An 18,803-nucleotide genomic window follows, 5' to 3' on the forward strand; every position below is an offset into this window, starting at 1 on the left:
GTATGTGAGCATATTAATTGTATGTTAGCAAAGTATGAATGCAAGACATAAATTGGTTAAATATTGCTTATCTGGGTCATATCAATTTCATATTTTGAGCATTCCGAATTTTCAACAAGCGGAGCATCCAAAATAAATGTACCTCGAGTAGTGGAACCTGAAAAATAAATATATATCAATTAGTAGAACTTGCAAAATAAATGTACAGCGAGTAGTGGAACTTGCAAAATAAATGTACAGCGAGTAGTGGAATTTGCAAAATAAATGTATAGCGAGTAGTGGAACTTTCAAAATAAATGTACAGCAAGTAGTGGAACTTGCAAAATAAATGTACAGCGAGTAGTGGAACTTGCAAAATAAATGTATAGCGAGTAGTGGAACTTGCAAAATAAATGTACAGCGAGTAGTGGAACTTGCAAAATAAATGTACAGCGAGTAGTGGAACCTGCAAAATAAATATATATCAATTAGTAGAACTTGCAAAATAAATGTACAGCGAGTAGTGGAACTTGCAAAATAAATGTACAGCGAGTAGTGGAATTTGCAAAATAAATGTATAGCGAGTAGTGGAACTTTCAAAATAAATGTACAGCAAGTAGTGGAACTTGCAAAATAAATGTACAGCGAGTAGTGGAACTTGCAAAATAAATGTATAGCGAGTAGTGGAACTTGCAAAATAAATGTACAGCGAGTAGTGGAACTTGCAAAATAAATGTACAGCGAGTAGTGGAACTTGCAAAATAAATGTACAGCGAGTAGTGGAACTTGCAAAATAAATGTACAGCCAGTAGTGGAACTTGCAAAATAAATGTACAGCGAGTAGTGGAACTTGCAAAATAAATGTACAGCGAGTAGTGGAACTTGCAAAATAAATGTACAGCGAGTAGAGGAACTTGCAAAATAAATGTGCAGCGAGTAGTGGAACTTGCAAAATAAATGTACAGCAAGTAGTGGAACTTGCAAAATAAATGTACAGCGAGTAGTGGAACTTGCAAAATAAATGTATAGCGAGTAGTGGAACTTGCAAAATAAATGTACAGCGAGTAGTGGAACTCACAATTTTTTTGATAGACGGCTCTGGCTTACGTTCATGTCGTGTCTATTGTTAACAATAATTTATATTTAGTTTCATTATTGGAATTTAATATATTAATCATTAACTAAAAGCCATGACTCAAATTAATTCAAATATTATTTTAAAACAAAAAAATATGAAAACACCAACTTGTAAGGTGGTAATGTGTATTGTGTTTTGTATTTCAATATATTATTTAAAGTCATTGCTTTTTTTCTTTTTTTTTTTTAACAAAATTTTAAATAAAGTATTTTATGTTTTTTTAGGTTAGAGGGGGTGTGGACACACCCCCTTTCCCCGAATCAATGAGTGTGCAGCTTTGTTTGTTGTAATGTTGTAAATTATAAATTTTATTGTGATGATTTTAAAAAAGCCTTTTTCATAAGAATCAAAATATTTATAATGAATCGTTTTTAATAATAGGGTGTGTTAAATCATTACCCCACATATACCCTAACTCAAAAAATGAACCTCTCCTATTTGGTGGCAGTCTACATGGAAATTATAGCAATTTATTGCATGTGAAAATTAATAAATTCATTGAAAAATTGATCTTTTATGAATTAAAATTTCATTTTTTGCTGGTAAAAGTGGCGTTTGGTTACCCCTCTAGCCCCTTGGATACGCCCGGTGACTATGGACCTATATAAATTTGTAGGTTACTATTACATCTATCTTTTGATACCAAGTTATAAACATTTGAATAAGAATTGACAAAGTTATTAAACTTTTAGTGCTTGAAAACATTTTTTTGACCACACTTTCTTCAACAAATCCATATATCGAAAAATCGGTACTAAAAACGACATAACTTTTTATGGAATTGTTCGATTTTGATAATTTTTTCACTTTTACAATATTGAATCGAAGCTCTTTCTAATAATATATAACAACCAAGAATTTATCTAATTTAAAATTTTCATGGCACGTACCTATTTATATATATATAAAATATATAAAGGTATATATATTATATATACATTGCAGATAAGAAAAAAAAAACTTGTTAAAAAAAATGCAAATGTAGCAAAGTATGTTTTTTTGAATAAAATGCATACTTTGCTACATTTGCAAAAATAATAAAAATATTACACTGAATTTCTTAAATGCATAAAAGAATTTCGAGGAATTTATACTTCTACATAAATTGGAATTTTGAAATTAAAACGTTTCTTTGAATGAATATTTTGAAATCATTTTTCGAAACAACAAATTTTTATTACATTTTATTATCTTCAAATTGAGTTTCGCAAGAAGTTTTCATTCATTATTTTTAAACTAACGTTCTATTTGTTCTGTAATAAAAGAATAGTGTATACGATATAACGTTATTATCTATAGTATAGATAATAACGTTGTATCGAAATTAAAAAAAAACAATTAAACGTGGAACTAAGGAGGCTGGGCAAAAGTGTTTTAGTACGGCACCTCTGCATAACCATATTAAAATAAATCATCCAAAAGAATATCGTAAAGAGAGAAATAAAAGTGAACAGAAAAGAACAGCTCAGCTCACACCGGCAGTTTTCTCAACTGGTACAACAGAAAGTGAGGAAATCGCTAGTGAAACTTCTAAGCAGACTTCAATAGATGAGTATTTAAAGTCAAAAAAAGTATGGAACATTAATGATTCTAGATCCCAAGCAATTCATCATAAAATTGGGTTAATGATGGCCTAAGACAACCAGCCGTTTACTTTAGTTGAAGATACAGGTTTCAATAACTTAATAAATCATCTAGAATCTAGATATTTCTTACCAAGTAGAATATATATTTCCCAAACAATAACTCCTCAATTTTACATGGAATTAAAGAATAAAATTTCTATTAAGTTAAAAAAAGCAAACCACATAAGCTTTTCTTCAGATATATGGACATGCCCGATATCTCACAAATCATTTATTTCATTGTCAGGCCACTGTATTGATAAAGATTTTAACAGAATTGATGTGGTATTACATGCTTCTCATTTTTCTGAAAGCCATACAGGAGTAAACATATCTGAAAAGTTAGAAAGTATGTGGAATAGCTGGTAAATTCAAGTTGAAAGACGACACCTTCTTGTAAGAGATGGTGCTAGCAATATGGTTGAAGGGAGTAATCTAGCCGAATTTCCATCAATCCATTGTACCATTCATTTAATTCAATTAGTTGTTTCAGATTCAATCATGAGTGAAAATATTGTAATTGATGTCCTTGCAAAATGTCGTCGACTTGTTACTCATTTCAATCATTTGTCCCTAGCATGTAGCAATTTTAAGAAAATTCAGCAACAACAAAATCTTGACAATCTTTATCTTGTTCAAGATGTCCCAACAAGATGGAACAGCCCTTATTTGATGCTTAAAAGATTAAACAAATTAAAAATTCCAGTTCAACTATACTTAGCAGAACGTTCTGACTTAATGACTTTTTCTACTTTTGAATGGACACTTATATCAAGCATTATTAAACTGCTAAAACCTTTTTTCCAATTAACTCAGGAAATGAGTTCAGAAATAACAACTTTGTCCTGTTATTCCAAATATATGCTCATTAAATAAATATATGTCCAAATGTTAAGTTGATTTAAGTATTCAAAAAACTCAGAGTCAACTTAAAACTTCTTTAAAAAATTGATTTTTTGCAGAAGCAAACGATGTAAAGTCGTGTAAAGTTTCGTGATGTGCAAAGGCACATCACGAAAAATAGATGCTATGTTATGGCTACATCAATAGATCCAAGATATAAGTTTTCTTTTTTTGATGATGATACCAAAAAACAGGCTAAGTATTGGTTAATAAATGATGTTTTATCCTTTGAAAAAACAATAGTTTGTTCAGAAGAAGTAGATTTTCATGTAAATGAATCACCACAATTAAAGCTTTCAGTAAATACTGAAAAAGAAGAAGACTCACTTGAATCGTGTTTTAAAGAGATTATAAATGCAACATCTGAAAAAACGATACCTTCCAAAAAAGGAAAAGTAGAAAAAAAATCGAATGAGATTTTGATTAGAAAAGAAATAAAAAAATTTATTTCTGAACCACTGGTAGACAGAAAATGCTGACCATTGAAGGCTTGGATGCAAGAAGAACGTTTTCCTCTATTAAAAGAAATTGCTTTAAAACACCTATGCACTCCAGCATCATCCGTATTTTCAGAAAGAATGTTCTCAGAATAAGGTAACATCTATGAGAAAAAAAGATCTAGATTATTACCTAAAACAGGAGAAATGCTTTTATTTATTCATCACAATGGTAGGAAAATAGATTAACTCTTTTATTTGCATTTACTCATTTGAAATTAGTTATTTGTTGAAATTTTGTTTGTTATTTTCTATGTATTTTTTCTTTCTTATGTAATATAAGACTTGTTGCTAAAAAAGTATAAGAATAAAAAATATATCCGGCCGGATACCGAATACCGAATTATCCGGCATTTTGGCCGGATAATCCGGCCGGATATCATATCCGTTACACCTCTAATTTTTAACGCGTTAATAAAATAACTTTAATTACAATGCGGTACTTGAAAAGAGGCTAGAGTGACGCAATATAACTTACAATATAACTTACAATATAATATAACAATATAATATACAATATAACAATACAAAATATATTTGCTGAGTTGAGTTACTTTGCGTACTGAGTTGAGTTACTTGCGCTGAGTAACGAAATGCGTTACGCGTTTTCGTTACTCAGCAAAATCTGGTAGCAAGGCCTGTATATTATAAATATATATATATATATATATATATATGCAACAATAAAGTTTGCAACATTGAAGCAACATTGCAACATAGAAATTTGAACGTTGACTGGACTAATTATTAGCAGATGTTTTTAAAAAATTCATAAAAATTTAAATATATTCGTTTTTTTTATATCGTATAAATCCATCATATGATAAATCTGAAATAAAAAAATGTAATGGATCAAAAATCAATATATCTGGTAGAGATAAGATGTCATGATAAGAGTAGTAGTAGTTAAATATTGTTATTTCATGTTATTGCTTTTAGAAAACAATTTATGTGGGTACGTTATGGTTCTGAAAATTTAAATTGAGACATAAACAAAATGTATATACAGCAAAATGATTTTACTTGAGTGGCTTTTAAATAATGATTAAAAGCAGTGAGTTTCAACAATAAAACCACTTATAATTTTTAACAATAGACACCAACATAAAGGTAAGCAAATGTGGCAACATTAGTAACATAAATAACAAGTTTACGCAAAATCTTGCTCAACAAGTTTGCCAAATCACACACTTTGAAAACGTGGAAACAACATAATATAAACATATATACTAACTATAAAACACAATATATTTATTTAACTTTATATAACATATATAAACATCTCATATAACATTTAAATACACAACAGATACATTTTATACTATTTTAATGACACATTTATAAAACAATTATATAACACATATTACCACATAAATATATTTATTAAAAACTTTTTAACTTTGAACATAATACAAACATATATGCAAACTATAAACATATATATCTTGAATTGCGCGAACAAAAAATTTAAAAATAACATAAAAAAATCTAAAAAGATTCATATATATATTCATATATAAAGACTTATATCTCGTAATAAAATATCAAATTATAACCATATTTAATTTAAATCAAATACTTATTGAATAAAGAACAAAAAACAGATAGAAGAACTGCAATCCTTAGAAGAAAATTTAACGTTTAGCAACAATAAAATGTCAGTGTTGGGTCGAAATTTTATTTTATTTTTCTAAAACAGAACAAAAAAAAGGTAATAGCATAAAAGAAATGCCAATAAAATAATAACCAACATAATAAAATAAGCAAGGTATGAAATGATAGGATTTAATTTATATTTTAATTATATTAATTAAGGACTTCATAAAACTAAATAAATAAATTTAAAAGTAGTAATAAATATTTTTATGATAAAGCTTTAGTAACTCTTGTAGTGCAAAAAAGTACTGTAACTGTATTGGAGATATGGGATACTGCTTTAGCAGAACGATATCTCTTCATATAACTTTTCATGTATTCCTGACAATTCCTTTTTATTCCAGACAAACTTTTTACTAACTTTCTCAAGAGAAACCTTTTTAATTTAAATTTTGCTTTCGCAATTTCAGTTTAAGCATGCGCTTTAAAGCAAAAATTTTCATTTTTCCATTATAGGTTGATATTTGATCAAAATAGGGTACGATATTGTATCCAATTTTGATCAAATATTATATCATACGTATTTTTAATAAATAAGTGGTATTGATCTCGAATTCGAAACTTAAAACTAAATGCGTATTTTTCTGGTATCAACGGCAGTATTTTATACGTGATCAATACTCCGAGTATTTACAATACTAGATTTGCCGACTGGGACGTCATCCACAAGACGTCCGGAGGACGGTACAGTTCTGTCCGTCCGTCCACGGTTTTAATGGTACATCATACGGACGTCTTACAAACGTCAATTTTTACTCACGGCATAAAAAAGAGACGTTCATAAGACGTTTGAAATCTATCGTCCATTATTTAAATACCAAAAAGTATAGATCAAGTGATGTTTAAAGTTCGCAGCCGCCATACTGTATGGCAAACAAACCGAGCGTTTGTTAGCATTACCTATTTAATAACAGTTTATCATAAGTTGAAATTTTCTTTTATTGATTAGTTTTGGTTAAATTTATGTCGAGCATAACTCACTACCTCATGATATAATCAATTTATTTAAGTTTAAAAACTTTTTAAAATCACTTGCTTTCTAAAGTACTAAAACTAAAGTTATATATGTATATATATATATATATATATATATATATATATATATATATATATATATATATATATATATATATATATATATATATATATATATATATAGGGTAAAGTTCATATTAGGAATTTAATTAAAACATTCGTTTTGCCGTTGAGTTTTAAATACTTTGTTCAGAAAAAGATATATTTTGATGTTTTTCTGTTTATTAGCTTGTCAAGAAATATAATACAACATTTGCTATGCCCTTATATTAATCATTTTATTTAGAATTAAAATAAAACGTTTGTTTTGTCAGGTTTCATTATTTTTTTTTTAAGAATAAAAATACAACATTTGTTTTGCCGGATTTTTTTATTACTTATTTAGAATTAAAATAAAACGTTTTATTTGCCGTTTTTTGAAATATCAAGTAAAATAAGTTTTGAAATTCTGAGGGTGGCAACTTTTTGCCAACTTTTTACTTTTAATTTTTATTTTTTATTCTGATTCATTCCGAACAAGGCTGCAAGCAACTACGAGAGTAATTAGAAGAAAAAAAAGGAGTAGTTATAGAGCACGGAAACGGTTGACAGAAGACTTAAAAAGTTGAGGTTGTAAGAGTCGGGAAAACATCAATATGGGAGAGAGTTCGAATGAGTTGAAGTGCGGGAAAAAAAAAGACGAATAAAATTTTTTAGAGTATGAAGGGGCCAACACAGTAAAAAAATGAGACTTTGCTGAATGACGAATCAAGCGAGAACAAGTTTTAGTAGAACTAGAGCTAATAGCTCCTTTGAGCCAGTGGCGTTGCTAAGATTGGTGTCACCTAGAGTAGGAAACTTTTTGCATCACCCCTTGTGATTAACATGTGAAAGGTGAAACTAAAAAAAGGTGTTACTCCTCTGTGTCTCGTGATGATAGTGTTACCCGGTGAGACCCGCACCCCCGCACCCATTAGCGACGCCACTGCTTTGAGCAGCGACTATGATAGTATTTGTAAAAAAGAGAAAAAGATACAACTTTACGACGATGGAATAACGGCTTAAGCTTAGCAGATAGAGCGGGTCCAACTACGTTTACAATGCGTTATTGGACCTAATCTAGAAGAGAAGGAGCATCATTAGAAAAACCAGCTTAAATATGACAACACAGGAACGAAAAAGAGGTTTGTAGAGAATGGAGTAAGGAGTAAACAACCTTAAATAAAGAGAAACAACCTTAGCAAATGCTAATTTAGAAATCGGATGAATATATGGTTTTCATGAAAAGTTAGTAGTAAACAATAATCCGACGAAAAGAAGAGGACTCTGTGAGAGGGTTGCTATTCATTTATATAAAAATGTCGACAGTATATCGATAGTTTTTTGCGGTAAATAACTGAGTTTTTTTGGAGTTAAATTTTACAAGCCACTGCGAGCCCCAATCTGTCACAGAAAGGAGATCAGATTTAAGATTGACTGCCTGTTCTAAGACTTTTTGTCAAGACAGGAGTATAAAGTTTAGTCAAAAAGTCAAAAAGAGCTACTTTATATGTAAGGTTGTCATGAAGATCATTGATGTAGATAAGAAACAAAACAGGAGCAAGGATAGAGCCTTGAGATACCCCAAAGGTTACAAGAAATGAAGAACAATGTTGGCCTTCAAAGATGATTTTAATAAAGCGGTTAGAAAAAAACGGTTTGATAATCTTAAAAACTTTCTCAGATACACCATATGAAAGAAACTTATGAAGAAGACCTTTTATGCCCAACTTTATCGTAAGCTTTAGATATGTCAAAAGCAATAGCCCTTGCCTCTCCGCCCCCATTTAATGTACGATAAAATCTTTCAGTCACAGCATTTAGCAAGTCAGTCATAGAGCAAGAAGATCGAAAACCGTATTGGTTGTCTGACACTAAGTTATTTGACTCAAGATGAGATGTGAGAAATTATTTGATCAAAAGCTCAAAGACCTTGCTAATAACAGAAAAAAGACTAATCGGACAATAATTGAAGGGGTCAAAATGTTCACCGAAGTTTTTGAAATATGGAAACACAAATCCCATTTTCCAGCTGACAGGAAAACAAGACTCAATCAAGAACGTATTAAATTGTTTAGAGTGCATTGAAGAGAGTTCTGGAGAATAATTTTGTAAGACTATAACAGGAATGTCGTCTCGACCACAAGCCATAGAAGAGTTTAATTGAGATAAGAGTTTAGCAACGGAAGCTGAAGTGATTTGAATATGTAACAATGGTTTAACTTGTTTAATTGGAATGGAAGGAAGAGAATTGTCAGGGTTCACGAGTCGAATTATAAGTAAGGGTCTTCGCAAATTGCTCTGCCTTATCCTTAGGAGAGGTAATAAGATCAGTCCATGAATGAGAGATGGAAGGTTAGACCTACCCTTGTTAATAATGCCGTTGAAGATTTTCCTTAAGTCTCTAGAACCTAACTTTTGGGATAAGATACGAGGTTTAGTGACCTCTGAATAATGGAGCTTAGCATTACATAGCACCATTTTACATCGATTTCTTGCAACAATTAATAACCGTTTGTTCTCAAAAGAGTTGTTCTTATGAAAAAGATGGAAAAAAATGATTACAATTAGGTATTGCAACTGCACAGGAAGTTGAAAACCATGGAGTAAAATAAGGTATGACTTGAAACTGACAAAAAGGAACAAATGCTTCCATTTCTACCTGAATTCAAAAAGTTACGTAGAAGCCGCATTTATCAGCTAGGAGAGAGAAGACATAAGCCAAAAGACCGTCACAAAGAAAAATCATGAAAAGATTCACCTTAAGGGTAGTATTAAGTAATGCAAAGATAGGTTGAGTTTGGGGGTCATCTTAAGGGTAGTATTAAGTAATGCAAAGATAGGTTGAGTTTGAACACAAGCTAGGATGACACATAGACAAGACATAAATCAAGGAGTGAAGGTAAGATATTAGGGTGGTCAGGAAAACGAGTCACAAAGTTAACTATCTGAATAAGTGATTAAGAAATGCAAACAAGTGAACTGATGCGTATGTATACCCCAAAGCTAAGTGTGTGACTATTGGAGTCTTTGCGAAAGTTTCAGATCCCAGGCTGATAGTACCCATCAGCCTGGGATCTGAAGGAGGAATAGCGGAATTTAAATTAGTCTCACTAAGAGCAAGCTAGTCTGGTAAATTTTCAAAGAAATAAGATTCAACTAACGGAAAATTGCTTTGCAAACCACGAATATTTTTAAAAGATATATTAAAACAGTTTGGTGGTGGGGACTTTTAATATGATTCAAGTTTAACTAAAACTTGACTCATTCAAAGGTAGAGCACGGCCTTCAAAGCAATGAGCTATGCAATTGTCTCAGTCCTGTTAACCCTAAGTCGTAACACAGGGCTTCTTATGTGGTCTTGACAATACGCGTCAAAACCATCAACAGTGTCACCATCCATATGACACTGATAATACTCCTATATTTTGCAGCTGTTGATGGAATCAACCTCTCTGAGAGCTACCACAGTGTTCGGGAAATCTTACTACCAGCCGGTCTTAGAACCATTAAACTGAGTTTTAGAGCTGTACCCTTTTTAGGAGATAACAAGAAGAGTTACATAAACACTTTCAAGCAGGCACAAATAAAATATGAATAGAGTCAAGAAGATCCAGCTTTCATCATCTTAGGCAGGAAACAATCTAACTCAGAAGAAGGGGTTCAAGACTAGTTTGCAGAATTATTCTGATTACCCCTAAAGCCTTTGCCAAGGAGGCCTTCTACAAGATAGAAGCTGGATGCAGTTAACATCTGCCCAAGATGAGTACTTTTATTGAGACACCTCTAACCTTTACTCAACCAAGAGCTCAAGGCTCTTAGTTGGTTTTTTAAATCGGAGTTTGTTTCTCCTAGCCTATAAAAGCACACCCGACAAGGTAGTAGGGTTGGTGCAGATAGTACTGGGTTTCATGATATCAGTATCAGGGTGATCGTGATTATAATGTAAATATTAATACGCTAATTTAATAGTAGTAGTAGTAGTAGTAGTAGTAGTAGTAGTAGTAGTAGTAGTAGTAGTAGTAGTAGTAGTAGTAGTAGTAGTAGTAGTAGTAGTAGTAGTAGTAGTAGTAGTAGTAGTAGTAGTTAAATGTTGAAAAAACTAAATTTATTTTATTCTCTAAACCTAGTAAAGGTAATGATGTTCCTCTAAAATTACCTAATTTTTTAAACAATAAAACATTTATTAAAAGGGAACCAATCGTTAATTTTTTAGGAGTAATACTAGATGAAAATTTGTCATGGAAACCACATATAAAATGCATAGAAAATAAAATCTCAATAAATATTTCCATATTATATAAAACTAAACCATATCTTAACACTGCTTCCTTGAAAAAAATATACTTTTCATTTGTTCATAGTTTTATTTCTTACTGTAATATTGTATGGGGTAGTACTAATTATATTAAATTAAAAAAAACTTTATAGTAAGCAAAAACACGCATGCAGGATTGTATTTGGTGCTTACAGAACTTTTCATTGCGAACCTCTTTTAAGAAAGCTTGGTGCCCTAAGTATCTATTAACTATCTATAATATACACCAAGTTCTGCAACTCATGTTTAAAATAAAACATGGGCTTTCTCCTATTGTATTTCAGTCTTACTTTAGTGAAATCTCGCACAAGTATCCTACTAAATTTTCAGTTAACAACTTTATTGTACCAAAAACTAATTTAAAACTAAGATCTTACCAAACCCAACACCGTGGACCGTTTCTATGGATAAACTTTTCAAAATTTATTACAAAAAAAAAAAAAAAATATTTAAAAATTCTCTTTGGAACAATTCAGGAAAGAATCATTCAGTGGGAGCACAACCCCGCAAGGCGGTAGGGCCCCGGAGTTAAGAGGGCCCCGCTAAGATTTTTCACGTATTCTTAAATGAAAAACAGATAATTTTTCAACAATAGGAGGGGCATTCTACGTCAAGTGGAACCACCCATCAGACATCACCGACTCGGATTTTGATGAAAATTGGCTCACATGTTGGGCATATGGACAGAAGAAAAACATGTAAATTTTTTTGATTTAGGTCAATTATTTTCTGAGATATGATCTTTCAAAGTTTTGACCTTTTCACTTGACCTTGGTTATTTAAGACGTCATAACTTTTTTGCTATTATACTTAGGAAGTTGATTTTGGTGGCAAACAGAAGCTCTTGCATAGACGAACAGCTTTGTGTCTATACAAAAAAGTGATAAGTTCAATAAAAAAAAAGTTATTGGTCATTTGGTCATTTGACCTTTGACCCTGGTCGATGGCAAAGGTCACAAGTCATAATTTTTTTTTACAGATTTCTTGTTTTATTGTGGATGTCCCATGAAAAAATCTTTTTGGGATTCCCATAAACAGCTTTGGGAATAATATTAAAGTATAAGTAGGTTCTAAAAATTTAATATTTAAATACCTTAAAATTATACAGTATTGTAAGGTAATTTATTGAATATAGGCCCTAGGTTATATAATAGCTACCAAATATCAATATACTATGATTTGGTTATACTTGGCCTATATATATATATATATATATATATATATATATATATATATATATATATATATATATATATATATATGAAAAGTATCAAAAATGCTTTATTTAGCAGTTTTAGCTACATAGCAGTACAGTACTGAATGCAGTATAATATTTACACCATTACCATTGCAATACATATTTGCTAATAATTAATTAAAAAAGCTATAGTAGTTAACGATGATGCAAGTTAAGTGCTTTGGTTGCTCCTTCAGACTCTTTAGAAGTAATGAAGCATGATCAACCAGTTGTAGTTTTGGGTTTCGACTGCTAGCAAAAGATCATTCAAATCAACGGTAAAAATATCTGGAGGATCTCTGAAGGAGAAAAGTTGACTTGGACCAAGAGGGTGAAGAAAGTTCATGGTTACTTCTCTTTTTTCTGGATTGCTTTCCAACACACAACCTATTCACCAATGTTCATCATATTCTACAACCATGTAACCAGTAATTAAACTGAAGTTGAGCTGGCAAACATTCTGTGATGTAATTTTTTCAATTCTAGACACAGAACTGGAACTATAATCTTGTACTTGAAGTTCATTCGTGAATAATGGTTTAAAGCAATGAAGTTTTTGGGTACCAGGAATCGTTTTAGTATTCGAAAATCTTTCCTTTAATATTGTGGATTCGATTTGCCAATCATTTGCAGTGAGGTATTCAAAGGAAATTCCATGGATATTTTCTTTAGCAAAAGTATATAATTGATAAGTGGTCATTATTTGGTCATGGTATGGACGTTGTAAGCTTGCTTTTGCTGCTTCACGTTTAACAGTTCCTCCAACTCCATCACAAGGGCCATTACCATGACTTGTGGCAAAAAAATGCCATTCGGCTGGATTACCAAAATCCTCTATGTGATAGCACAGATTTATAAAATTCTTGCAATTTTTGTATTGTGCTGCACAGCCATCACTAAAATATGTTATTTTTAATACCTCAAATTTCACTTTTAAAAAATTAATTAGTTTACGCTGAAAAAGATGAACTGCAATTGTGTCATGAGTATTACATTCCAAAAGCAGCACATAACTTCCATGACATAAATTTCCTTCATACTTATAATAAAAAACAAAAGGATGTAAAGTTGCTTGATTATTTGACCAATGATATCCTTGTGCTGCATCTTGTATAATAAATGCATAATTTTCTGAAAAATCATCGATAACCAGAAATTCTCCATCTGATAAATTGTTTTTCTTCCATTCTAAATATTTTGCCTGCTCTTGAGCAATAAAATCATGCCTAGTAAGTGTTTTCGAACTCCCTAAAAATCTTTCAACAAATTCATCAGTGCACTGTATAAAGGTTTGAAGCTGGGACCTATTTGTTGTTCTTGAGATACAAGTCGATGCGAACAATTAAACTCTCTCATCACTTTTCGATTACTCCATTGAGCAACAAATATTGTCAAAATCATGATCTTTTCACTCTTACCTTGTGTTGATTTATACTTATCCTGAAGCACTTTAACAATGTCATCAGCACATGAGTTGGAAAATTTTTTTTAGTTGCTTCGTATTCATCATCCTCTAAAGATCAATTGCATCTGAATTAGTAGATAAAAGGTCTAACTTCTTTTTTACAAGTTTTTTAAGCTTTTTCTTTTTCTCCGGAATATAACTTTTAACAGTTTGTAACTTGCGTTTATCCAAGGGTGACTCACCCAATAACGACAAGGATTTATTAAAAATAAAAATTTCTACTTCCTGGCACTGATAACTTTCATCTCCCTTGTCACTACAAATATCTTGAGATCTAGAACTGCCTTGAGAATCTGAGTCTGTTTTACAATTTGCAGAATTTTTATCATCACATAATCCTATTTCGGAAGGTAAGCCAGTGATCCTCTTTCGGCAAGTATCACATAATTTTGCTCCAGCCATAAGTTTTGAGGGATACATAGCTACTTGCCGACTAGTAGCTACCCTCAAGGTTTTATATTGTTTTTTCTTATGGTGTTGGAAAGGATCATAACAATAGCGTTGTTTCTTCTTTAACTCTTTTACTTGTGCTTGAAATACCATTTTTAATCTAAATGAATTGATTATTTTAATATAAATATATATAGCTTTAGGCCTCATATAATTCAATACTGACTTAGTATGTATTTATAGTACTAGTAATTAAATTACAACCTAGAAAATAAAAGAAAAAAAAGGAAATAGTTAATAATATATATTTACTATAGGCTATTTACAGAAAATGATCTCAAAATATCGCATTTGTAAGGCCGATAAATATTAAATTTTTAGAACCTACTTATATTTTAATATTATTCCCAAAGCTGTTTATGGGAATCCCAAAAAGATTTTTTCATGGGACATCCACAATAAAACAAGAAATCTGTAAAAAAAAAAATTATGACTTGTGACCTTTGCTATCGACCACGGTCAAAGGTCAAATGACCAAATGACCAATAACTTTTGTTGTTGTTGAACTTATCACTTTTTTGTATAGACATAATTTTGCTCCAGCCATAAGTTTTGAGCTGTTCGTCTATGCAAGAGCTTCTGTTTGCCACCAAAATTAACTTCCTAAGTATAATAGCAAAAAAGTTATGACGTTTTAAATAACCAAGGTCAAGTGAAAAGGTCAAAACTTTGAATAGTCATATCTGAGAAAATAATTGACCTAAGTCAAAAAAATTTACATGTTTTTCTTTTGACCATATGCCCAACATGTGAGCCAGTTTTCATCAAAATCCGAGTCGGTGATGTTGAATTTGACCAAAAAATGGTTCCACTTGACGTGGAATGCCCCAGGAACTCTATCATAGAATTTAATATCGATAGAAATTCTATTATAGAATTTAATTTCAATAGAAATTCTATTATAGAATTTAATTTCGATAGAAATTCTATAATAAAATTAGTTTCAATAAAAGTTTTATCGGAGAATTAAATTTCAATAGAAATTCTATTTCAGAATTTAACTTTAATAGCAAATCCATTATAGAATCTCTATTGAATGGTAGTAAACATTAGCGAATAGTAACGTTGTCTACTATAGAAATACCGCTGATATAATTTAGTACTTTAGTATTTGTCGATAAAGTCAGGTGATTTTAAAGTGGAAAATTAAGTATAAATTATTAATTATTTATATTTATATAATTATATTTAGAAGGTAAGTGCTTTTCTATTTATATGCATTCATGCAAAGCAGTAAAAAAGTCATATAATTATAATTTTCATTACAATAAGTTGAGTTATCAAAATGTTTAGCTAATAGGTAATAAATTAGTTACATTTATAATATTGGTAGTATTTTTTAACTGCTTGTTAAAAAAATCTTGCAATTTTATTCTAGCGATTTAAAATATCCTATATAAATTAATTACTGAGATCTTGAATTTTTAAATAAAAAATGTATATAAACGCGATACAGGTAGAACCATGTTTTTGTGTTGAGTACGCACTACGTTTTGCTATAGTACGAGGATAGTACGAATTAACAATGAAACACAAATTATGTGTACATATTTGATATAAAATAAAAAGGGCGGACTCAAGATGCGAACTAAAGAATAAATACAAATTAAGTTTATTATTTATTCAAAAATATTTAGCCACATATATTTATATCTATAGGGTTAATACATATAATTGTTCTAATAAAACATTTTTCTTACAATAGCATGGACTCAAAAAGAACTTATATGAGTGGAGCCAGAAAAAGGAAATTAAAAAAGGAGGCTGATGATAGATTACGTAAAAACAATAAAAAGATATGCTTATTTTTTTCATCAGTAGAACAGAAACCTAGTGAAGAAGTTGCAGATAAAAATATCAATGTCGTTACTAGTACTTCTCAAGCAACCCAACAAGAAGAAATGTTATCTGTTTCAATTAACTTAAAACACAATGAAATTTCGAAAGATCATAATGAATCTCGTTATAAAAGTAATCGATATATTTTCGCAAATCCTAACAATCTTACCACTGTAATGCAAGTTGAAGAAACAGATCCAGAACCGAATATATTTCAGGAATTAAATACATTAACAACAGATATGAGATATTTTAAAGGAAAATTTCTTGATGATAGCACAAAAAGATTTATAACTTCCTCTGAAAGATGCAAACCACAAGGACCATTTAAAAAAGATCCTTTACAAAATTTCTCGACATTTTTCCTCAAATTATTATTATTGTGCAAATAAATTTGGTCGAACACAGCGATTTTGGCTCTGTTATTCCAAAATACTGGACTCAGCATATTGTGAACCATGTTGGTTATTTTCAAATGATAAAAATAACAAATGGCGTATGGGAGTTCGAGACTGGAAAGGGCTAAGTAAAAAAATAAAAAGTCATGCTAATAGCCTAAAACATATTTAAGCATGTCAAGTATACGATCATTGGAAACAAAACAGGGCACTTAATGAGGATACAGAGACAATAATTCGTCATAAAGCTTCATTTTGGAAGATGGTATTGGAAAGGTTATTTAACATCCTTTTAATGTTAACAAAAAACTCACTTGCATTTAGAGGTCATAGTGAAGTGTTGGCAGATGAAATTTACAATGGCAATTTTTTGTCTCATGTTTATTTGCTGTCAAAGTACGACGATACAATGAAACAAGTACTCAATAAGCCTAAAGGCACTATAAAATATCTTAGTCCAGCTATCCAAAATGAAGTGATTCAATGTTTAAGCCAAAATTAAGAAAAAACATTATTATTCGAAATAAATGAATCTGCCTTTTTTTCTATTATAGTTGACACAACTCAAGAATCGTTCACATAATTCGCAAACAGGACACTCAACCTTGTCAATTAGAGATTAAAGAAACATTTGGGTTTTTATGAAATAAAGGATCATTCGGCAGTAGGTTTAACCAATCAATTGTTATTATTGCTTGAAAATAAATAGATTTAAAAAAGTGCCATGGTCAAGGATATGACGGAGCAAATGTGATGAGCGGCATTTATAACGCAGTTCAGAAAAAAATAAATAATATTCAGCCATCTGCACAATATGTTCATTGTGCGAGTCACAATTTAAACCTGGTTATAAATGACGCTGTTTCCGGTCGTAGAGAAGTAAACAATTTTTGTATAATTTTACAAGAAATTTACTCCTTTTTTGGCAACAGTATTAAAAGATGGGATTTGCTATCAAATTTTAGCGGGGAGTCGGAAGTAACATTAAAAAAAATAAACCCAACAAGATGGTCTTCAAGAATTAATTCTTTTTTAGCTATAAAGTTACGCTTTTTAGATATAGTTAAAACTTTAACTGAGATTTCTTTAAAATATTCGAAAAGAGTAGAACAAACTGAAGCTCTAAAATTAAGGGACAAAATATCAAACTTTGAATTTGTTTTTATTTGCGTCATTATGTATCACATATTAACGAATGTAAATTATGCTTCAAAAAACTTACAAAAAAAGTACATAGATCTATACAAAGCAGCCACGTTATTTGATACTCTGTAATTCAAGTTAAAAGATTTTAGATCAAGTTTTCAAACAAACCGACCCCCAAAATGAGGGGGATGTAAATTTTGCAAGGTCATAACTTTTGTAATTTACAAAATTTATCTAAATTAGAGGCTGTTTCTATTTGCAGTAAGCGGAAAATAAAACCAACATTTAAGGTTAAGAGGCAATTCAAATATGCGAGACATTTTGATGATTTAAGTGGAAGTGATTTAAACGAATGCGCTGAAAAAAGATTTCAAATTAATGTTTTTTATAGGACCATAGATATTGTTAACGTGCAAATAAGTGATAGATTTACTGGAATGGAAAAACTTTTAAATCTTTTTAATTTTTTGCAACCTCAAAATTTAATAAAATTGTCTGAAGATGATCTAATTAAATCAGCTAAATTATTGCAACATAGTTACCCAGACGATTTGACAAAACATTTTCCAAACCAATTAATTAATGCAATCACTTTTATTAAAAATGAAATCACAGAAGCAACTACATTAAAAGATTTAGCTGACATACTGCTCATCAAATACAGTTTTATGGAGTGCGACTTTTCAGATGTAAACACAACAATATTGCTATTGATGACAATACCTGTAACAGTTGCAAGTGCTGAAAGATCTTATAGTTACAAATTTATAGTTACGCCACCGATATATATATATATATATATATATATATATATATATATTTTTAATTTTTTATTTTAGGTGCCCCAAGAAGTCCTAACGGTCTTGTCACAGAGCACCGCGGAAGTGCATTTAACCAGGAAGTTCACGCCTCCTTCCTTACCGTGACGCGAAAATTTGTCCTGAGCTCGTTTCGAACCTGGATCTCCTGCTTATAAAGCAAGCGCTCTAACCACAGCGACACGGCCGCATAATATATATATATATATATATATATATATATATATATATATATATATATATATATATATATATATATATATATATATATATATATATAT

General features: G+C 30.5%; 1 protein-coding gene across 1 annotated transcript in view; it reads left to right on the forward strand.

Moving 5' to 3' along the window:
- LOC136089866 (zinc finger MYM-type protein 1-like) overlaps positions 1-3,111 on the forward strand; it is a 13,186-nt gene extending 10,075 nt beyond the window's left edge. The window contains exons 7-8 of the mRNA XM_065815958.1: positions 2,552-2,688; positions 2,908-3,111. Of these exons, the coding sequence (XP_065672030.1) occupies positions 2,552-2,688; positions 2,908-3,111 (341 nt within the window). The remainder of the gene's footprint in view (positions 1-2,551; positions 2,689-2,907) is intronic.
- The last annotated feature ends 15,692 nt before the right edge of the window (positions 3,112-18,803 follow it).

This window comes from Hydra vulgaris, chromosome 13 (assembly GCF_038396675.1).
Source record: "Hydra vulgaris chromosome 13, alternate assembly HydraT2T_AEP".
NCBI classification, from domain to species: Eukaryota; Metazoa; Cnidaria; class Hydrozoa; order Anthoathecata; family Hydridae; genus Hydra; species Hydra vulgaris.